At 39.9% G+C, this 24,589-nt stretch overlaps 1 protein-coding gene across 1 annotated transcript in view; it reads right to left on the bottom strand.

Moving 5' to 3' along the window:
* Positions 1-24,210, bottom strand: part of CELF2 (CUGBP Elav-like family member 2) — a 382,430-nt gene extending 358,220 nt beyond the window's left edge. The window contains exon 1 of the mRNA XM_075521314.1: positions 24,014-24,210. Coding sequence (XP_075377429.1) covers positions 24,014-24,066 — 53 coding nt within the window. The 5' untranslated portion in view covers positions 24,067-24,210. The remainder of the gene's footprint in view (positions 1-24,013) is intronic.
* Positions 24,211-24,589: the final 379 nt, after the last annotated feature.

The raw sequence follows: 24,589 nt of genomic DNA, 5'->3' as shown, positions 1-24,589 counted from the left end.
CGTAGTAACGCCAGTGATGATTAAAAAAAAATCCAGCTTGACATTCAAAGCCCAGGCTGAACATGCAGAGCTGGCAGTTAAAATAGGAACCTGGTGTTCCCTTACATACTCAAATTCTTGCAATAGCACACTAAGAAGTTTGAGTCGTACTACTTCATAACTTCAAAAGCCTCAAGTAACTGTATTTTCCAGACACTAATACTGGAGCACCACAAAAATTTTAGTGCATGTGCAAACTACAAGGTGTTCCTGCAGAGCAACTCATCATAAAATATTGAAGCAAGGTATTTAATTTGACCACCCTTTAAGAGCTGATTCCGTCACATCCGGAAGCACAAATAGCCTAATTAAACCTGTAGTTTTGGTGGCCCCTCTATTAAACAGAAATGGATCCCCTCTATGAATCCAAAATGAAAATTTGAAAGCAAAACTACATTTCCTATAGGATGCCTTTCCCAGCGCAATGCAAAATGGTACACAGAAAGAAAATCCACAATTTTGCTAATTTTTTGGTACTGTTTTCCTTCCGGTACTGGAGATATTAACTAGAGACAACCCCAGGCACTTGACTTAAAGACAGATTGAATTTAAGCCTACCCTCTTAAAAAAAACCAAACCTTCTTAGCCTGTTTTCAGAGCATTAAAAAAATAGATGAAGAGATCAAATAAAAGGGGCTTTTCACCCAAAACGTACTTAATGGGGTGATTTTATATAGAAAGGAAATTAGTTTTACTAGCAAGGATTTAATCCAAGCATACATGCACAATATATAGCAGGAAACTGCAATCTTCAGATATCTGATACACCTACAGAAATTCCCCCCAACTCCAAGGCCTGGCTGGGATAGCATGAGCATGTGCTGCAATGTACCAACACGTCCAAAAAGCTCAGAATATTTACTTTAAAATACTCATAATTGACTATAAAGTTTGTCTTTAAAACGTGCCACCAAAAAGCCACAAAAATAACAACACAGCTTGGTATTACTTTAATTTTGATTTAACAATGTGCAGCTTGGCACAAAATCTTATTCTGATTTCACTTCAGTAATGTAGAACTTGTCATCAGATCCCTTTCTAATCTTACTTCAATAAAATACGCTTGACATCAAGATCCATATACATTGCTTTCAATACTGCCTATAAACATGTCTCTCTGCTTTGCTTTAAATGGAACCTCAGGGTACAAAGCAATACAACACAAAAATAATTGTGCCATTTTATGGTTGTGAAAACCGTGCAACTTTAAAAGCACAGCTCAACAAATTGGAATGATAAAAATATCTTTATTACATACAATTTTAAGATATATATATATTTTAAATTGATGTCCTCGTGATGAAAGAGCTAATGAAGAGATGAAAGGAAAACAGAGGTTATTTTCGGAGAATTAAAATGCTCAGCACGGCCCAGAGACAGCAATAATATAAAAATGTACATCTAGGGACTTAGTAAATTCACCTAAACAGGCTGGCATCTGCATGAATGGAAACACAATTGCTTTTAATATCAAGCCGTCAGCCTGTTGTGTTTCATAACGACAAAGGAAATTCAAACAAAACAAGAGAGTTGCTTTGTAATTGCAGGGGAAGCATAGGCAAATGCTGCCTCCATTTTATCTAGTGCAAAATTGCTGGAGTTTGCATTGCACAGGAGTCTTTTCCGTTCTAAAAAAGTTCAAATATTAATTAAAAAACTAATTAATAGCAAAAACACCAACCCCACCCCCCATAACCTAAGATGGACCTTTGAACTAGTTGACAGTAAGAGGCATTTGCTCTACACACTGCCCACGGTCGGAAGCTTAGAGTTACTAATCCTTTTTGCCCAAGCACCTTTTTTTCAATCGTTACGTTACTAGAGGTACAACCAAAGCCCACAGCCCTGGAGGAGGGGGCTTAACTGGAAAGCAGCAGCTAGAAAAGGAAGGACAACTTTGTGTTTATGGCAGCAGGCTGTTCTCCACAAGACCTGGATTACCATTTTCATTTTTGACAGAAGATTTCCATGTCACCTTGGGCAAAGCACCTAATTATACCCATTCATATAATGGTAACAACTATTCCCTTTCTCTTTTGCCTCCTCCAGCCATACGCTCTCACAGAAAAGCATGTGGTAGAGCATGCACATACGCTACCAAGCACAACAAATCCCCTTGTCCACCTCCAACCCCCAGTGTCATGTTTTTGGTCAGCAACTCACATCTGTGTGTGCACTCAGGGCCAGTCAGGACAACTGCTGAAATATGTGCTAGATAAACTTCTTCCTGTGTTTTTCTTGTTTTACTGTGTTTTTGGTTTTTTTTTCTTTTTTTTTTTTTACTAGTTTAGTGGAATGAAGAAAGAGAATAAAAACCAAAACCAACGAACCAAAAAAGACAAACAAAAAGAACAAACTACCCTTGTGAAAATTTCAGCCCGAGTGTCCAGTCACTAGTCTCAGCTCTGGACTCCACCTATTAGGTAGCTAATGGCAGTCCTCCCTATGTCTCCTGTGGCTGATATGGCCATGCCCCAGCCCAGCACCATGGAGTTCTGCCGCATCCTGGAGTCGTCTCAATGCTCTGCTGGTACCCACCACACTCCCTTCAAGGGGGATGTTTTCCCTCATTCACTCACCCCAGTGTATGAGCGTCTTATGTATATAGTCAATTCCACTACAAAAGATAACTAAGAAATTTCTTTGAAAAAAAGAATCAGAAACTCAAAAAATCATATATTTGATGCAAGATGACATTCCGTCTCTCCCTGCCTTGGGCTGAACTTTTCTTAGACATAACCAAACTCCGGACTCTATCATCTTTCCTTTTCATAGCCCACTCAAGTCCAACAGATATAATTATGTGCAAATTGTCCGTGATTTTTAAGACGGGGAAAGTCTCTGACTACGCAATCATCCTTTGAAGCACAACTGAGCTGTGTTTGCATCCAGCATCCCCCAGAGCTCTCATGAGACGGTGGAACAACCCACCCTGCATCCTCACAGATCCTGCCCCATTTATCAATAATTTGAAGCCAGTTACACAGAAGATCCCAGTTTTCCTTATCCCACCTGGGACAAAACTGTTCAAGAAACATTGATCAAATGTAGATGTGATAAAAGAAGCGACTCTGCCTCTTTTACCACAATCCTCTGTACTGTTTAAATTGAAATAACTCAGATTTTCCATCCTTTTTTTTTTTTTCCCTAAGAGAAAGCAGCAAGAGAATCATTGTTTTGGCCTCAAGGCATTCATCAAGCCCTCTCATTTCTTTCTTGAGTTCAGCAGAGTAGCCACTTTATCTGGTGTGTGATTGGATAGACTTTTTTTCTTCCCCAGGAAGATACTTCATTTTAGTGTATATGGAAAGTATATTGCACATAGAAACCAGGGGAATAGAGTAGCAAGGCACTAAATCTATCTGCTAAAGAACATTTATTCAAAGACAACCACAAGGCTCAATCTAATTGACAATTTCTGCTTGGGGCCCATGATTAAAATACGAAGGCTGCTGCAGGTAAGAACAGGAAAGAACTAGCACCGCCATTGGCAAGAGCTTGCACAATAGTTGTCATGACCAGCAGTTATCACCAATTTGCTTTTAGCACCTAGTATTAATCAAGATGTGATGAAAAAAGGCTTCAACTCAACAGCAGGGCATAGCCCAGGGGAGGAAGGGGTTAGGGAGAGCACACACAGGGTTTTTGTTACAAGTATCCTCTGGAATGTGTGTTGGATATCCAAATATGCACGTGTAAATTGTTGGGTTTTACAACACATTTTAGGCACATTAACCCGTACATTGTCGCTCTTACTGTTTTGTATAACCTTATCAATTCAATGAGATTCTTCATAAAGATTTTCTTCCCTTCATGTCATCACTGTACAAAGGAGAAACAGTACGCAGAAAAGTTAAGTCTATTCCTATTTCTGAAGAGTTCTCTATCAATTAACCCCGACAGATGATAACTATATTATGCATTTGGTGTGACTTGCTGAGTGAAGCACTTTGTGAACCCAGCAGTTGAGATAGCAAATATATATATGTTTTTTTCAGCCAGCAATCAGTGGAAAGGAGATGTGGTACAACCACCACATTAATATAAGAAACTTCAAACACTTTATGCCTGCACCAATTTCATACACTAGTGGAAAAAATCCTTGTGTGCAGCGTGTTTTTTCTCACATGTGCATCTCTGAGTGGTGTATCTTGGTGCAAATGCTGGTGGCCCCCCCAGTTTAATGATGCATCTACCTGGACATCATCTCTGTCAAACTCCTGTTACAGGTAAATAGCTGCAGCACAGATACTAAGGATACACCCAGTCCTTTAGTCCTTCATGAGTGGAGTCTAGCTCATTTAGATCTGAATGTACCCAACCTACTTGAAAATGGATAACAGTATATATATTTACATTTTTTTTTAAGAAGCAAAGGACTGAGTCTTGACAAACTGGTCAAGTATTTGCCAGGGTTTCTGGCAGTTTTTGAAAGCCACGCTGAACTTAGTGGGGCCACTGTCTGCTTGGGCACCTCTCTAAAAATCACTGTAAATCACAAACAAACAAAAAAAAGCTATGTAAATGAAATTGTTCTTGTATTTGTGTCTTCATTTGACAGAAAGAAATTGCAGGCAGGCATTTGGCCAGCAATTACATGAGTACAAATCTCTAAGACAGAGACTTACATAAAGAAAAAAAAAAAACCAAACCCAAAGAACTAATATTGCACTAGAGCCATGCTTGTGGTTACAGAGTAGCCTCACTTGACCTAATTTAAAAGGTCTTTGTTGATAGACATATTTATGTATTTTAAAATCTAACCTAGTCTTAGCTGGCTCAGAGCTAATACTGGTCTGCTTTTAATGGCAGCTTTTCTGCTTTTTAATGACAGTTTGGGAGTTAGGAGTCTCAGTCACCACTGGAATTTAACTACAGATGATCCAAACTCTTTCAACCCCAAGTATAAGTATCTGAAGCTATAACAATTTCTGACTGTCCTTTTTATAAGATAGTTTGAGAGCTCCCTGTGGTTGACTGGAGACCAAATGGTTCTGCTCAGTGCCTAAGCCATCTTTACAAGATTGATCACTTTCCTCTGCTTGGGCTAATACAGCTACTATATATCCTAGCTACCCTAAAGGATGAGATTTAGGGGTCTGACACCTGGATTTGGCTCAGATTTATGGTTTAACATTAATTTCAGTTAATGTTTGGAGAAGAAGATGAACTAAGGATGGTAAGGAGATGAGGGCACGAGAAGAGAGACTTCCCCTCTAACTTTCCGAACCATCAGTGATGAAGGCTATAAGGAAGACCTGCTGGAGGAGAGGTACCTATGCTAGGAGGAGTTTCAAAGCCCTGAGAAAATCAGGTGGAAAATGGTTTACTAGCTTTATGGAGGAAGATATTCAAATAATAACTATGCCTGTCATCCTTTATTCCAGCTTCAAGATACAGACCAGGGTTTTACACCTACTTTTCCATGTCTTTCCTGTGCAAAGTTAAGCCACTTAAAATAGTTTATAATTTCCTTCACTTTTAATAAAAGCTCACTTTTTTGAAAGTACAGATACCCTATTTATTCAAATTTTTCCTTAAAATAGGTTAGCTGCAAAATACATACACAAATAATTTGTATCAAAAGACTCTTTATCAAAGCATGGAAAGTTTATCTCTGTATTCACTAACAGATGCAACTATCTTCATTCATACACATTTTTGAGAGGAAAACAATTATGTCACTGACTTACTCCCTTCTCCGAGAACCCTCTTACCAGAGCTAACAACCCTTGATAGATTATTTGAGGAAAAAGAGAGGGGGTTAGCGTGCACCCAAGAGTACCAAAGAAAGCTAGAAGGTGATTAGAGTGAGGTTTGAGAGTTCAAAGCAAAATATGTTATTTAATACCATATAAAATCATTTATATTCAAAGACCTAATTAGGAATGTGTGTAATGAATCCTACCTACTCTTCACAGACTACCATTTAATTCAAAATGTTTCAAGCTTATTTGTGCTTTTTGGAAGTGGACTGGCATTGAAATGGCACCTACAATCTCCTCCAGAAAATACATATGATTACACTGCTCCTTACAGTCCTGTAACCTACTGTAAATACCATTTATCAAATTACTGTTAATTCCACATCATCTTTGAGACTGCATATCATGTTGTCCTGGTTTAACCCCAGCCAGCAGCTAAGCCCCACCCAGCCGCTCGCTCACTCCCCCCCGTGGGATGGGGGAGAGAATCGGAAGAGTAAAAGTGAGAAAACTCATGGGCTGAGATAAAGACAGTTTAACAGGGAAAGCAAAAGCCACGTGTGCAGACAAAGCAAAGCAAGGAATTCATTCACTGCTTCCCATGGGCAGGCAGGTGTTCAGCCATCTCCAGGAAAGCAGGGCTCCATCACGCCTAACGGTGACTTGGGAAGACAAACGCCATCACTCCGAACATCCCCCCCTTCCTCCTTCTTCCCCAGCTTTATATACTGAGCATGACGCCATATGGTATGGAATGTCCCTTTGGTCAGTTGGGGTCAGCTGTCCTGGCTGTGTCCCCTCCCAGTTTCTTGTGCACCTGGCAGAGCATGGGAAGCTGAAAAGTCCTTGACTTGGTGTAAATACCACTTAGCAACAACCAAAACATCAGCGTGTTATCGCTATTATTCTCATACTAAAATCCAAACCACAGCACTATACCAGCTACTAGGAAGATAATTAACTCTATCCCAGCCAAAACCAGCACACGTGCATGCATAGGTATGCATGACAGGTTTAAATCTAGGAGCCAGAATTTGTTTTGTGCTTTGAAAGTGCTAGATACCACCACCTAAGGAGTGCCCTTATATATGCAAGTTTGAATATATGTTAATGTTTCAGCAGACCATTCATGGCAGTGCAAGGAGTTATTTAGGAACCAAGGACATTCAGTTTTACCTTCCTTGATCACCTCACATACTACGTTCATGCTATATTCACAAGGTCTCAACATCCCTGGTCTGTGAAGTTTGGGTAGGACGTTGTGTTGGTCCATACTGTGCCACTGCTTGCAGTTACCCATCTTGGGCATCACCAGCCAAGGTCTCCAGGCATCCCTCAACACTGATCTCTGCCTGTCTTCCTCAAGTCCAGGACTTGCTTCACTTCCCAGATCTTTCCTCCAGTTGTGATCTTCATCTTCTTCTTTCTAAGCCTTCTTCTCCTCCCCCTCTCCAAGACCACTTCTTTCTAGGAACACATCTTTTCAGTCTCCTCTTCTTTCTGGGCCCCCAAATCTCCCATTTACCAATCAAAATAGTCTACGTGCAGAAGGACAACAAGTGATCAGTCTGCTAATTGATGCATCAGTGTCATCTCTCTTTATTAACTGGAAGACTTAGCACATGCCACTTTTGTTTAGTCCAGGTGTTCACACAATCTACAACCAGCCTGTACCAGTTGCTGAGAGGAAGCAGCAGGCTTTTATGCTTGACAGTTCATAAATTCAGATCTGGACATTCACCCCCCCACATGCCAATTATCTCCCTCATGTTAGCATTCATGGGGTTTTTTTCCAGCTGCAACTGTCGTCAAACATGTATTCACTCGTCTCCCGCAAGTGCTTCGCTGCAAAGTCACATGGTTTGAAGCAGAAGAATGATAAAAATATATTTTGTATATGAATATGACACTTGTTTACTCATTGTATCATCATCATGTATGTTGATAAGTTGATATGTTGATATGTTGATATGTTGATAACATCATGTATGTTGATAAGATTGTTGTTCTCTCCTGTTTTTATTAAGAGGTGTAAGGCAGGCACTAATCTACTGATTTATGAGTATCAGCACTATGCATTAACTCTCCCCCTGCTCGATAACCTGTTGAGCTGCTGCTACATTTCATAAGAATCCTCACAAGGCAGCAAGCATAACTCATAAGCTAGATACATCCCTCCCCCCAAAAATACCAAACACATTTAATCATGCCCACAAATATTATCTTTAGCCTTATGTAAGCCTCAAATGAGCACACAAATCTTACTATCACTATTTGAAGTCTAAAACGCTGGCAAGATTCCCAAGTAAGCCACTGTGATTTTGGAGAAGACCAGGAAATTCAAGCAAAGCAGTAAAACTCAGCCTGTCCCAAACAAGCAAATACGCTCCTTTGCCAAACAAAAGTTCACAGCAAAGTTAAACACAGTATTAGAAATAACTGAGATTCACAGAGAAGAAATGGCAAGGGAGGTTCAAAACCTAATGAAAGCATACGTCCCCGAACTGGGGGTCTGCTTCTGCTTTGATATGCCAGTGTGGAACTCAATCATCAACACTCCTTGAAGTCAAGAACAGTTAAAGGTGGCTAGTACCTCCAAGGACATGCCTTAACAAGAACTGGCTTAAAAACTTTGCAACCAATGTCTTATTTTAGACCGTGCAGATCGGAAAAAACCCCAGTACTTGGGATGTGCTGCATCTCAGGATGCAGGCAAAAGGCCAGACTCTCTTAGGAACTCAAATTCCAAAAAATGAGAGCACGAAGGATTTTTGAAGCACTAGCCATCACTTTTCCTGTCTCAGCAAGTGCCAGTGAGCAAGAAGATCATTTGAAGACTTGGCTATAGACCTCTAATTTTCATTTTGTTTCTTTTGAACAAATAGTTCAGCCTAATAATCTCCAGGACAAACACAGCTAAACAAAAAAGAGCTCCACCCAGCACTCACTGATTATTAAGCCTTTGGTTTGGCGTAGAGTCTTCTTCAACAAATAAAAACATAAATACATTGTCTTCATACATAATTTGGACATGCAGCTAAGACCGACTATTACTGGTATGAAGTCTTAAAAATAGCAGGTCTTTAAAACAGCAAGCCATAAACATGAGAATATAAAAGAACTAGAGTTAAACTATTTTAATGACATAAAATCTTTCCCTGAAGCACACTGTCAGAAACCTACACAAGCTGATGTCTTCTGTGGATGTTGAGCAGGAGTTGTACTTAGTTTCTATAGTATGCATTTAAAAGGACCATGAAAATTTGTCCCAGAAACAGGACTGATGTTTCTATTTGGAGTTAAGAAACATTCATATCACAAGTAGTCCAGACTGAGGGGGAAATAGCAGAGCTGAAGCAGAAGTGAACATTTGGTCGGAGGTTCATGCAGAATTTAGAAGAGTAATTTCTGTTACCTTGTGAGGTCAGAAATCTTTGTGTGGTTCCTGTTTCAAAAACCCATGGACTGACAGCCACAAAAGAAACGCAAGTCTCAAAGGAAGTCCTAAGATTGTGCAGTAATCTTAGCATAGAGGTAAAGAAAACCCCACTATGTGATTTTATATATATTAAAAAAAACTAGAAAATTTGTGCATTTTTACCTTCTGACTGAACAAAAGTTTACTGACCTTAAAAGTCTTTGTGTACATGTCAGCATCTGTGCCTTTTCCCTGTGTGTTTATAGACTAGAAATCCCCATTCACATAATAATTTTTCCCAGAGCCAAGGAAATTTGTAACTATGAAAACTAGCAGCACTGGATTCATTATCTTTACTCCTAAAGATTCCCCTACACCAGGATGATGGGCAACACCATATTGCCCTATGATACCAATATCAAACTCATAACAAAGGACCTTAGGTTATTACTACTGTTCCCCCCTGCCCCCCCATTGACAATGCCACGCAGAAAATTAAAGTTCATGGTTTATATTGTTGCTCTCTCAAACCAAAAAATCAGGAATTGAAGACTTGGGGGGGGGGGGGGGGGGGGGGGAAGGAAATTTTTCCCAACCTTACAACCATGTTTGTGTGAAGGTTTGATTCTGTTTGAAGGTAAGCGTTGTACTTTTTCTACAGGTGGGAAAGAGGGAATGTTCAAAATCAGCTATTTGCAAAGAAAGAACGTAAAGCTGAAAAGTAGCTGGAGTTTATTGGGGTAATTAATTTAAGGATCGTTCCTGCAGTTTGATTCAGTTCACCACAAGCTTAAGAACCACTCAAAGGTTTAACTCAGGTTTTGTTGAGTTAGGGGAGTTCAGGGGAGGTTTAGACTGGATATTAGGAAATTTTACTTCACTGAAAGGGTTATCAAGCATTGGAACAGGCTGCCCAGGGAAGTGGTTGAGTCGCCATCCCTGGAGGTATTTAAAAGACATCTGGATGAGGTGCTTAGGGACATGTGGTGGACTTGGTAGTGTTAGGTTTACGGTTGGACTCGATGATCTTAAAGGTCTTTTCCAACCTATACGATTCTGTGATTCTGTGATTCTGTGATGCTCATGTAGCCAAACCCCTCAAATTTGACATTTACAGACCTATGTTGACTATTGCTGATTTCAAAATAAAGCAAACATCATACTGCCTTCCCACCCTCTTTAGGAAGCAGATGTGTAAGTATAGTCCCATACAAATGTTAACTTAATCCGTCCCACCTTTTTTGAACTTCTTGCCCAGCTTCTGAGATGCTTGGCAAGGAGTCGGTAATCTCAAAAATACTAAATTGTCTTAAGCCTCCTGAAAATAAGCAGTCAAGACAAGACAGAGAGCCTCTCAGGTACACTGCTTCAGGCAAGGACACTTATAATCCTCACCAAAACCAAACAAACAGAAAACCACCCCCAAACCCAAAAAAACCCAAACCAAAATAAAACCCACCCCAAAACAAATGAAATAATAATAAAGAGAAAAAAAGAGAAGAAAACAAAAAAAACAACACAAAAAACCCCCAACAACACTGAAGCCACCAGAAATATCAAAAAACCCAAACCAGGACACCCCCCTCTCCAAGTCTGAATCTGCATCTGATTCAGCACAAGAGGATCCAACTAAGACAAACCCCAAACAAAGAAAAGAGATTTCAAGGGTTCCAGCTCTTCCCCAATAAATTTTCCATCCTCAATGTGGAAATAAAATGTAGAGGAAAAATATCTTGCAATCCCAAATGAATAAAGCTTTTCTAAAAAAAAAAAAAAAGAATTTTGGTTGAACATACAGGTCCTTCCACACAAGAGTAGAGTTAAATGAAAATCAAAACTGGTGCAAGTTATATCAAGGCTTGCTATGCATGTAATGCAGTTCTCCATCTATATATTTTCAGGTGCACTATCCAACTTCAGAAAGTTTGGGTTAAAATGTACAAAAGATCTTATGATCTTTAAATCTTCAGGACCCTGTCTTTTCTGGTCAGTCTAATCTAATCCTTTACGTCAGGGATGTGTCTGAATTTACTTTGATCACCATTGCATCAAGCTCCAGGAATTAAATGAGAATTTTGTTACATTAAAACAAAGTTGTTTATAATCAACCATGCACAAGCTGTTGGTATGGCTAGCTGCCACACAAATCAAGGTTAAAACAGTCCAGGCTTGCAGCTGAAATATAACTAATATGACATTATTCTTTCAGACATTTGGTTAGGCTGACAAATTTGTAACTCTGTAATTTACACAATGTCCCCATGACATGTGGCAGTACAGCTATTGTGTACGGAGATTTTTATCATGGGAAGGAGGGGGAGGAAGTCTACATTTTCCTAATGCAAATCTTCCCCATAACAATTTCAGAATACATGCTGGCTTGCTAAAGTATACAATTTACTTATCTGAGATTACATGAAGTTCAAACGGTGACGGATAATTATTTTAATGTAATGCAAAATTACCCTGTGGAACTCATCAGTCCAGAAAGTGGTTAAGACATACCATATATAATGCTGTTAAGTAAAAGTATATGCTTTAGTAAGACAAGGCTTGAAAGATTTGTTCTGTCTTTCGACTCATGCATTGCATCAATAAAGTAAATGCTGTTAGAATTCGGTATTAGGAAAGAAAATTCAAGTAGTAGGATTTTAACACTCTTGTAGAACACAGGAATTGTCTCATGGGATCAGACGGGAGTTTGTTTTATATGACCTTCCATCCCTAAGGGGTACAGAAAGCGTACATGGATAGGGATATGTTGCCAAATAAGGAAAGATGCTTCTCCACCTCAGATAGTAGTTGGCCAAAGCGTGAGGACTTACATCCTTCCCCATCCATTTTAATCCTATCTAATTGTAGATGTTCTCATCATCCGTAAAATTTTTTTTTTTTCCAATTCTAAGCATTTGGCCTCCATGGTATCTGCTGGCACAGTATCGTGCGAGCTAATTGTCATGTGGGTTATTGGTTTCAAATGTCTCACAAGACTTTTTTTCCCCTTTGTGTTATGACAAAATTCAAACAACAAAAGCCTAAATCACTGTTTCTGAGAAGTGCTTGTTATTCTGTACAACTCTTTGCCTCCGTAATTAAACACTCCTCATAAGGAAATCCTTCTAGGTCTGAAATTATTAGCTAACTATTGCTGGAACCCCTCGGTTAAAGCACATTTTTTATCATCTTCCTGAAGGATTTGAAATTGGCTGCTACTACTGAGAAGATACAAAGATACCATATATAGGTAACTGCTCTGTTCCAGATCATCACATCTTAAGAAACCGTCATACATACTGATTATACAGCTTCCTCCCTGCAAAGCTAATTTTATTCAGGAGTGCCACACTAAGCTTCCAGTTGCTGAAGAAAGAAAAAATGCCCAAACTTTTGCTGCTGAACTAGTTCTGCTTTCCCATCCCACTCTCACCATGTAGATTTGTGCAAACTTCCTGTGTGGTCTGACTGCTGTTGTGTATTATAAGAACAAATCGGGGAGAGGGGAAAATAAATGCAGAACTCATTCTTTCTTCCAAATTGTCATGTTTTGTGATGTTGCAACCTGGAGCCCAACATTGTTTCATGTCCGAATCACAAGCTCGCTGTATACACGGCTCATTTTCATGAACAGAGCTTGTTTTTACCCTGTTGTTACAGACTGTATTTTCATAATATCTGCTTAAATTTAATTCATAACCTGAATTGCCAATACACGAAGTACAATCAACCCTGTAATAACTTGCAAACAGTTTAATAGGAAAACAAAGCAATGATTAGTACAGTCAGATTCATACAGGTACATGGTACATTCAAGCTAGGTTTCTGTACATTACAGGACATTTTGTTTCAAGATGTTTTATTTTTCTTAAACAGTGACTATGATGTTTTTTCTGGAAATTAACTGAAGTCTTTTCCTAGGACATTTCTGCTATGATGCCTGCCCAGTAAACATCTGTAACTGTAGCAAAAATAATTCTGGCAAAAGTAACTTCTTATCTGCCTGTGAATAGGATGAAGTTATGCCTCCTGGAATTGGACCTGCGGCTTCATCCATGCTCATTCTTCTTGTTGCCTTTACTCAACAACACCAATGTGAACAACATGAATTTTCTTTGCAGTGGATCAAAGCCTTTGTGCTATTTTGTCACTGTAAGAATAATGACCTGTTTTTGTTGTTGGACACTCTGCTGTGCATGGTTGTACAGTCGCTACAGATAGGATAGAGGAGAAAGGATGTAAAGTACAATAACTGCATCCCAGACTCATACCAGTAGAAAAATTCAGATTGCAGTTTACTATAGAAAATATTGCTAGAGAGGGTACTTTTAAATTAGGGGACCTCTTAATAAGACAGTAACTTGCTTTTTTCTCTGGGGTGTGGGGGTGGAGAACCAAGACTGCTTTTAAATTCTTCTTATGAGAAGAATGAGAGTAAAGATGTAAGAGAAGACCTCAAAGTCCACATAAAATTGTGATCTAGCCAGCTTTGAGGCATCATGTAACAAGACTCTGCAGTTGCACTTGTAAGACCTGTGTGCATGATGTCAGCTCTCATTAACCACAGATTTTAATGAATCTCATGGCAAACAGAGCATCTTAATGCCCACAAATGTAGCTGCAGCTCTCAGTGAACAACAGGAAGATCTGAACTCGGTCTAAGAGCAGTCCCAGAGCTATATGTGGGAACCACGTTGTTCTGGGTTAAAAATACAAACTACTTTTGCAGGAATTAAAAAAAAAAAAAATCCCTTTGCAAAAATCAGGAAACTTTAAGCTCAAACGGGTAGCAAAAAAAAAAAAAAAAGTTACTCTACAATACAGCAAGTTTGGTTTCTCCTATCGCCACTTCTCAATGATTTAAAGTTGGTAGGCAGACAAGCTGTTTACACAGCTTGTCTGCAACCTAAGACGTCATAGATTTAGGTTTGTTAATAGATTATGCTAAATTTATTAGTCTACTTGAATGTTGATTATAGGGCAAAGAGCTAGGTCATCTGTTTCTTTTGAATACGGGAAAAAATAACTAGAAAATTAAAACTTCATGTAACCTTATTCCCAAGAGCTTTTTAGAGGCCAGACTTCAGATAGAGTAAGACTGGGCATCAACAGGCTGGAAGTAATTCATACAGTAAGTGCTCTTACCAAGAAATTTTTTCTCCTATTAGATCCAGAAACTTTATGTATAAAAAGAAAGATGTCAAGTCTTCTGCAAAACACATGGGACCCAATTCTCAGTTACTCTAAGTCAGTAGACCTTGCTCAATGGAGCTTTGTCAGTTTGTGTCGGCTGGAAATTTTATGTGCCAAAAGGCACACAAAAGACCCTGCCAATTAATTTCGTTGGAGTCAACGAAAGTTTACATCAGTGTTAAAATACTTTTCTCCCTATCACCCCATTTCAGACCTTTAATACCTATCTATCTCGCCCTTCCAAGTCTGTAATTCTTCCCAGGCTACCTAAATCCTGTATTTTGGCATGTCCAGCTGAAACTTGACCCCAGTCAACATTTTGCAAAGGTCAGTTTTTCCAACAAGAGGGAAATCCAAGGGCTACAGGGACACCCACCAGCCTCAGCAATGCCAGCTACTGGCAGGACTGAAATCCTTCCTTAAGACCGCACCAGAGCTGAAACGTTGTCCAGCTGAAGTGCCAAGTTAGCAAACATGCCCAACAGCTCTACTGACAGGGCACGTAAAAATCAAGGCTTAAATACATAACATTGATCACGGACCCAGTACTTCTTGAAGGACATCACATGGAAAGCCATGCAAACCTCCCAGGGACTGGAAACCACCCCTGATTAATATGCAGAAACCCCTTGCTTGCTTAAAGCAAAGACTGATTACAGCCTAATAGACTGAGAAATGAAATTCATCCTACAAATGCTTGAAGGTGAATTTAGTTACTATTTGCAGAATTAGGTAGTCTCAGATTGAAATCTGCCAGTGCCTCCTGGTTCAGGATGAGTACAATGGGAAAAGTAGTGCTGGGGTTACACATGCAGATTAACTCACTTGTAAATTTATAACCTATTCTTCATGGAGGAAGATTATTAAGTCCACATATTTTTCAGAACTGGAATGTCCACAGCTTCAAAGACTCGCTTGGAGTCCTTTCTATAATCCATTACTGTTTTCTTTGGGACCTGCAAATCAAGAACCCTATTTAAAACTAAGAGTCTTAAAACTAAAGAAAAAATTATCCTCTCCCCCTTTTTACTTTAAAGCTTTCCATAGTGTCTTACAAATTCTTGTATGGAATATGCTTAATCAAATCACTTAAAAGTCATGCTGAGATTTCTAACCCCAACTAAGTTCTGGCTCTGCTGATCTACTAATTTAATACATAAACGTAGTCTGCGGTTCAGGTATGTTAAGCTGAGAATCAGTCTTCCACTACTGAAGACTCTTGCAAAGTTCCCTGGACAAGTAAATTAATTTTTTATCAGATACAAATTGTCTATATAAAGCAGTTCTTGAAGATAACTGGCTACAGACAATTTAACTTGACAAAAGAAGAGAAGAAAAAGAAAAGAAAGAAGAGAAGAGAAAGAAGAGGAGAAAAAGGAGAAAAAGAAGAGGAGAAAAAGAAAAGGAATCCAGCAGAACTGACACAACAGATTTTTCCAATAATCTGAAATCCACACATTCAACAAAAGAGAGAGACAGTCCAATTATTGTTACAATCTCTGGAGCCTCCCAGTACTTCTACCTTTAGAAAAACTTCAGTTTTAAATCTTGGTTGGAAAAAACAAACAATAACAAAAAGCCAGTATCTACAGATCAACAGGAGTCCAGTAAACTAAGTGGTGTATTAATCAGTTTGGGACCAATTCAAGAACAAATATCCTGTAATGAATTATCAGAATGAACTCTGTATGCAGGGGATTCACTGACTTTCCCAGATGAGGAATAAAAAAACTGAGGAACCTCTTCCACTTGGGATGAAACGTGGGGAAACTCACACGATCAAAGGAAAAGCATCTGAGAAAGTTATATAGACATGCAATTCATATGAGTTTTTTGTTTTGGTTTGGTTTTTTATTAAGGAAAATCAGAGTATAATCAGTAGAAGCATGTTCAGCTGATCATATAAAAGAGGTCGGATGGTAACATTTAGGTTATGCTAAGAATTTTTTTAGTGTCACAGAGCATTTTTCAGGAGTATTAGAGCTCCTGAACATTTAGGTTATGCTAAGAATTTTTTTTAGTGCCACAGAGCATTTTTCAGGAGTATTAGAGCTCCTGAAGTCTGAACAGGTTCCTTGAGAGACAGTGATACCCACCAGACAACACCCATGAACAGTTAGAGCATTTGCCTTACAGATAAGAAATTCAGCTCCCGCTCAAGCAAAGCAAAATTTTTCTTTGTCAAGCAAAGAAAAATCTTCTGGATCTTTATGTAAAGGCTCAGCAAGAGAGACTGCAAATCTCCCTGGTTTCACCTTCCTTTGCTCCGTCCTTGGTACGGCACCTTGAGACTAACACGGGTGCAAGAGATCTTTAATGAACATCTCTTGAAGAAAACAAAGCCTGTTATATAGGCAATGCTGTAATAGTGACTGCTGGAATAATAACTACAAGAAAAGTTTCACTGCTCTAATGACACCCCTCCACGGGGACAGCAGGGTACGCTACCGATGGCTGGGAAAATACCATGTGGCACAGGTATTGCTGAACGAAGGTGATGAAACACAGGTGAGTAAAGTTGCATGTCAACTGGGGAGGGGGTTAGAAAAATGAAGGAGAGAAAGAAATGAGCCTATGAAAAGAATTATTCACATGTGCAGTTGTGAGACATGAAAAGAGCAGCTATGCAGAAAAGGAACTGCATACCAAAGGGGAGACTAAGCTTGGAGGGGGGTTTAATAAAGCAGAACAGTAACTAAGCTTACAAATTTTTATAAAGGGTTACTGAACAGAAGCATCACATGCACAAAAAAAAAAGAAAACAAACCCAAAGGGGAAACCCAGGGGAGGTTTAGACTGGATATTAGGAAATTTTACTTCACTGAAAGGGTTATCAAGCACTGGAACAGGCTGCCCAGGGAAGTGGTTGAGTCGCCATCCCTGGAGGTATTTAAAGGACGTTTGGATGAGGTGCTTAGGGACATGGTATAGTGGTGGTTTTGGCAGTGTTAGGTTTACGGTTGGACTCGATGATCTTAAAGGTCTTTTCCAACCTATATGATTCTGTGATTCTGTGGAAAACAAGAAACCCAAACCCCCAAGCTAGGTAATTTGCCATTAGGCAAAGCTCAGTGAGAGCATTCAGCTCTGGGTTCCGCGCTTCAACCAGCTTCAGACTAACAACTTCTTGGAAAAAAGCTGGTGCGTGCGAGAAATTTGAATGACTCGTCTGCGGATCTGCCTTGCAAAGGCAGTAATACTGAAGAAAGGGGTTTAGTAAATGAGCAAGGAATTACTTGTTCTTAAAAGAGTCAAATTCTATTTTCGTTTAAGTAAATTATTTTTATGAGGACAGGCTGTGAAAAGCCCAGCCCAAGGCTGAGCCCTCACTGCTGTGGGCTCTATACGGACAGAGCCGTACATCTCTATAGCCATGAAAAGTTTATAGCCAAAGTAGATAAGGCAGGTATTAACAACTCCATTTTACTGGTGGGAACTGAGGCACACAGAGATTAAGTAACTCATCCAAACTGACACAGAATGCCTGGGAAAAGCCTGAAATTATAACCTTATCTCTCAAGGCACAATGTAACGCTGCCACTGCCCGGTTACCTTTCCTTTCTACAGGCAATTTCCTCCTTATTCAGTTCCACTGAGCGCAGAACTAGACAAAGCTTAAAATTTGCAATGGGTTAGTTATGAAAAAGCTGCAGAGATCTGCAGAAGTACGTTAGGACTCTCATTGATTTAAGAGATGAAGATGATGAAATGGTAGGTGAAAGTCAGTATAATTAAGTAATGCATGTAGGAAAGGATAATCCTGTTGTTACCTGCATCCTGCAACATGGGCATCCATGTAACTGGGTGTCACTAATCACCAGTCAGGAATGAAATTTAGGGTTATAATAGATGCAGAAACAACACAGTCTCCCCCTCCCTTCAAAACCTGAACTCAATGTCTCAAGGCCTTAGCAGGGAAACCACTCCAAACAGCTATCGCATGTCCCAAAACATGGATGCAAGACAAACGTACACGTAAATAGAGCCTTTCCAGTGCACTGCTTTGTTAGCACAGAAGTAACCAGTGTGTCAAACTACTGAATTTCTTTGCTGCAAGACACTGTGGGCTCAAGTTAAAACTGCAAAGCCAATCAGATAAATTCATGGAGGAAACATTCATTAAGAAAAAGACATCACTGCTGGCATAGGGAGTCCGTGAACTGCAAATCACTGGTGGCTGGGAGAGTATTACTACACACTTATCATCTTAGACTCTTGCTCGGCATCTGTGTTGCTGGAGCAGTAATTTTATATTACGTTTTAGGGGTTAGGGCAATTTAAACAATTAGGCAAAGGAACATAGCAGCAATAGTGAGTAAACCTCTTTGTGAGAGTGTTCATTTGAATTGGATGGTTAAATCTGCCATAAAGCACCTGGAAGATTTAACAACTCATGTCGAAATGAACAAGATGTAATAAGCTTGTATACAGGCTTGATATGAGAAGTGGATTGTTTTTAGTAAAACAGTGGAGAATAACCTCTTATTGAAAAGAGTGATATTGAATTTTAATCAGGGGAAAATAAAGATGCAAGAATAAATCTGCACAGGCTTAGAGAAGGACTAGATGACTTTCTCAGCCATCAACAATGGATGCAGGAATGTGTTACATCCTAATCTGCTATTTTCTGTTATCTTTACTTTTTCAATCACCCCATATATCCTGCCTTTTTAAGAAAAAAAAAAAACCAAAACCAACAAACCAAGAAAAACTGCCAGTATTGTCCTCTACAAAGTGCAGAGGAAGAACAGACACAAAAGATGACAAAATTATTAAAAACTCATACTTCAGTATAGCTGGCCCTAATTGTTCATCCCAGTATTACTCACTTGAGTGACTGTAGAGTTACACGTTCAAACTCAAAGCAGAAGAATCCAGACTATGGATTCCACAACCATCATCCCCCTGGTGATACTCATCTGTGTCACGACTTGGGACTTATGTGACCCTCACTACCGTCCCTTTCAGTGCCATCTTTGACATGATCTGTATTTCGGAAGGGTTAACTGGAAAACCATTTCTCAAATGTGTTTTTAGTTATTACAAGATACACACACCCTCTTTTCACGCATATTTTTTTTTTAAAGCGAGCATATTGTGGCAATTATGGGGGAATTTGTATTCTCTGCTGACATCTGAAATTCCATTATCTGTATTTCATGGTGGCGACGGAGTCCAGCATTACGTCCCTGGGCCAAACTTTCAGGGCTTGTTTTGTTTTGTTTTTGAGGAGTGGGTGGAGACAACATTGTTCAGGTCCTCAGAGTAAAGCACATGTGAAATCATGTTTTTTACCCCCTTTTCTGAATAGTAGTTCTCTGTTGGGGGTCCTTGTACTAAACTGGTCTGTTCAGACACTGAATACAACACCGGATGCCTTATCTAAAGCTTTGCTAAGATGGAAAGGCAAAAGCCAAATCAGGAGCAACTCATATCACTGCAATTGTCTCAGTTTATTGTTCTGTGCCAACCACTGAATCTGAGGAGAGCGTGTACTTTCCTCCCGCCTTCAATTTGAACACCTTGAAGCTATTTAACCCATCTTAATTCACAGGCAGTCGCAGGAGCGGGGTGTGGGGATAGGACTATTTGCCCAACATAGCTCATAATACAAACACCAACAAGGCTGAAATTGCTCCTCCTGGACTGACTTGCCAAGCATGAAAACCACTTTTTTCCTGAAAAGCCAAACCATTTACAGGCTGTTTGGATGGTGTGCATGGTAGGAAAAGGCATTTTGGAGAGAACATTTGAATTGGTACATCCGCCTGACACATGATGTATTCCAAACAAGATGTTCCCAACGCCACTAGCCAAGTTGTACGGGCCAGTTCAATAGGACTTGTGAAATTCAGGTCATCTGTATGCAGAGCAATACAGCAAGATTCGCTGCTTCACAGACTGTAACTTGACCACTCATCTGAGTGAAAACTCCTACTCTTTGCTTGGATTTCACCCTGAGGTTGCGAAGTCAAGTTAAAAACAACTTTTTTTCCTAGCAATAAGCCATAGAAAGGTCACATACTTCTTTAGACAGGAATGCAAAGGGGTACAAGGTCTTCCCTGTATAGGTAACTCGTGATTTATAGTGCTGCATTTAGCCTTGTTGGAGCCAAATCAAGGGAGAAAAGCAACAAAGGAGACGTGGCCTTGAGGGATTTTTTTTTTCCCCTCCTTTTTGTGCCTCTCCTTGCAAGGCTACTGCTCTGCTTTTGCTGTTGTAGGGGCCCAGAGCACAGGCTTTGCCTTCAGAAACAATGACTAAAGCTGTCCCTGTCACGTATGAGGAGCAAAACCACATCCCAGAAGTACAGGGAAAGTTTTGAACAGGGATTAGAGACATCTCTGGAGTCACAGGTCTCTCTTATGCACTAGGGGGGCTAGATCCTTACTCCCATATAATTCTGGAGACAGCTAAATGGGATTTCTGTGTTGGTGGAGGGCTAGGCAAGCACACACCATTTGCTGGTAAAGCTCTGAAGGATTTTAAAAAGGCCTGAAGTTTTGCCAATCTCTTCTGGCTCCAAGGAGTACAACAGACACGGCTCTTATTCTAGTCTCACTATGAGAAGTGAGAAGGCATCTATAAGGGAAGATCAGGCAGCAGCGTGTTAATGTCAAAGCATAAAGGTTTTGCTGGGAACTTATCTGAAAAGAGAGAACGGAAGGGGAAAAATAAATAAATCCAGGAGCTCTCACAGATTTACTTTCCAATAACTTTAATAATCAGATCACTATCAAGAAACCCAGTGAAAGAAAAGATTTTCTGAAGCGGGTTTTGTTCTGCACATTAAACCGTGTTTGAAGCCCCCGAGTTCCTCCCCCCTTGCTGTAACGCGAAGCCAGCGGGTGCTGAGTGTCGCAGCTCTCACTGTCCTACCCCAGACAGACACAACGAAAGAGGGAGGCCTGATGTAATATTATATACACACCATATTGCCATTTATTTATTTTAATACCTCTGCTAGCTCTCCAGCCCTGCTGGGTGAAGTCCAGCAAAATCCCCTGCCATCCTCCACCACCACCTCTCCCACCCATTAGGCTCCACCACCAGCCACAGCCTTGTCTGTTGTTATATTGTACCTTCTCCTTTATTATTATCTTTATTCAGAGGGCAGAGGGTGCGCTTCCAGGGGATTTGGGGAGGAGGGCAGAGGAACCAGAGCTCAGCTGAGATGGGGTAACCAGCACCAAGGCAGCCCGTGGCTGCTCTGAGCCCCTGGGAATTATTAAGCCCCAATGCAATTATTCCCCCCCCCGCCTCCATGAGATCTGCATCCTTCAGTCTTTTCCCAGCTAAGCAGGTCTCAAACTGTGAGCTACTCACAGAACAAATTACAGGGGGTGCACAAAGAAAACAAAATTGAGAACTTGCCACCGTAGGACACTACTCTCGAGCTGATCATAGCATTTCATTTGAGTCTTAAAGAATTGCTTTGTGCCACCTAAGAGAAACACACAGAAACACTCCTCTGTTTCTTATAAATATTAGCTACAGGCTCCCTTGGTACATGGAGGAGAGACTCTAAAAACGGTAAGCTCAGAGGCACCAAACAGGCTGGAAATTGGCCTGCAGAAGATGAACTAAAATTTATAAGAAAAGGTAGAAGTGGCATTACAATTTAATAAGTTGCAAGCCATATGAGCTGCATGTTGACTTCTAGCTCTTTTTTTTTTTTAACTCTCAGGGATCATTTCACTTATATTACATACTGCCTTTTCCCACCTCTTAACCCTCTGCATCCTGCAGTTGATCTGCACAATGTCACATCTGTACAGAGCTGCTGCTGTAATCATACACACTAACTACACAGAAGAAATGTCCGATAAAATTGACTTAATCACATCTTTGACCTACTCTGTGTCCACACAGCTGTAATCTCCAGATTTACATACAAAGTTGGGAAACTTCAGTCATGCTGTAGGGAAAAAGTGCCAGGGAGATATTTCTTCTACAGTCATGTAAACATGTCATTTTTCTAAGAAAACAGGATTCTTCGAGAGGGCAACAGCCTCTCCTCCTTAAATTTTCTCGACTTTCAAGTCCTCTGTGTCATCCCTCAACTCAGCAAAACCCAGGTATCACCTGGCTTGACTAGCAAAGGAATCAGAAGTAATCTCACAGAGCTAGATAAACTTTTCAAATAATTCCTAGGATGGCTTTTCTGAGGGCAAAACACACTGCAAGACAACACATATGGAGCTCTGCAAAAGCACTTTACTGGCATTCATTGGTGATTACTCACAGAAGTCACCCGGCTCTGGTCCTTAGGGTGACCACCCACCCCAGATGCCAATCACAGCCCTGCACTCCACCATCCTGCACAACACTACATGTGAGCTAACATCCACACTGAAGCTTTGGAAGTCAAATAGAAACTTATGATTTTGTGCTGACAGTCCTAAATGACTTAAAAAAAAAAAAACAACAAACCAAACTTGCAGTAAGACTGCTGTGCCAAGTCTCATACCACAGACAAAGATAAAGGATCTTAGTTCACATTCCTACACACAGGCTCAGAAGATGGTCAGAGAAATTTAAACTTCTGAAGAAGAAAGTTCAATGCTCTGCCAATACGAGGAAAAAAAACCTAGTCATGTAAGTAGACTTTATGGTTTGACTTTTGAAGGGTTGTTTTCCTCTTTCAGCTCAGGACACAAAGTTCTTTAAAACATTGTAGCAAGAAGCTCAAATATACATCAAAATATTAAAATAATAATGATAATAATAATAATAATAATAATAATAATATCACAGTTCACATACCCCCTCAAAATCCCTGTCATTTGCTCCCTTAAAAAAAAAAAATACTGTATTAGGTGCAGCTTCATGTTTTGCTTAAGAACTGAGGGAGATAAACTTTATATTTAACTAATTTTATAATTTTGCTGTCTACATTCCCAGATGGTTCCAATGTTTTAGTGAAGTTTCTGCAAACAATCTGCAAACTTTTTACATGTCCGGATTCTCAATAGGCAAAATCAGGCACTTGTAACAGCATTAAACATAGGCATTTAACACTGTGGAGTTTTAATATCTGCAGCAGGCATTAACAGCGGTTTTTTTTTTCCCCTTATCCTTCTTTTTAGCAGTTCAAGTTACCATCTTTCACTATTCAAAATATAGCAGTACTGAAGGTAAAAATCAGTAGCAACTTTTAAGTATCAAACACATGCCTTAGAGAAAGAACAAACTGTGGAAGTTTCAACGACAAAACAAGCACGCTTGTCCCCCTTTCTCCCCCAGGACTATTTTCCACTTCTTGATCAACTTTCACGCTGTTTTTTTGCTCCTCTGAAGTTTCCCACCCATTCCCCTGCAGAGCACAGCAAGAAAAGCAGAGAGTTAATCCTGCAGTTTCAACTGGTGCGAGCCTTTACTATTAACTTGAATTTACGGAGCAATCTCTCCTTAAAAAAGAAAGAAAGGAAGAAAAAAAATTCCTCACTGCACTGTAACACCGAGAAGTATATTTAAAAAATCTCCCTCGAGTCTCTCTAAACATCTGCTTAAAGGTTTGCTGTATCTTAAAAGGGCTCTAATTACCAGAAACTCCTCTCTTACTTAAGCCCAGGGCTCACATTTCAATTATAACTCAAGCTCCAGTTAATTTCGGGCTAAACCAAAAATGCCTGTACCAAACAGAAGAAAACATAGGCCTACCTTAAAACTTTCCAGCTTTTCAGAGGATCCAAGTCAGAGATTATAGACACCATTGTAGTAATAATAACAATAAAATATATATATAGAGAAAAAAAAGCCACGGCGGGGAAGCCCAACCACAAACGCAGCAAGTACTCTACTCAGTGTGGGAATGACAACAAACCCAGCACAGCTCTTCCTCCTTCTCAAGCTGATAAGCACTTGTCCCAGCTTCTCTCCACCCCCAAAATCAATCTTGTGCTATATTGCTTCACAGTCCCAGTTTCATTTCTTCACCACTACCTTTTAAAGCCCTTGTAATCTGCTCCAACTGATCAAATTTGACCTTTTTGTAGCCCACTTTATTCCAAGCACAGCCCTCAGTTAAATCTCTCTTTATTAACACCGTCCTTCTTGGCTTTCTTTTGGAACAAACACAGCTCAAGCTTGAAGCCTCCAGTCTTTGCCAGCAATCATTTACAGATTACTGCAAGCTGCACTCTTCTCATTTTGGGTATTTTCTTCTGCCTCTGAGGTTTGCTTTTATATTATTTCCTGAAGGTTGTTGGGGGTCTCCCTTTCCCTATTCTGTGCAGG

This window comes from Mycteria americana, chromosome 1 (assembly GCF_035582795.1).
Source record: "Mycteria americana isolate JAX WOST 10 ecotype Jacksonville Zoo and Gardens chromosome 1, USCA_MyAme_1.0, whole genome shotgun sequence".
Lineage (NCBI taxonomy): Eukaryota > Metazoa > Chordata > Aves > Ciconiiformes > Ciconiidae > Mycteria > Mycteria americana.
Note: the sequence above shows the minus strand (reverse complement) of the source record. Positions and strands in the feature narration are given on the sequence as shown.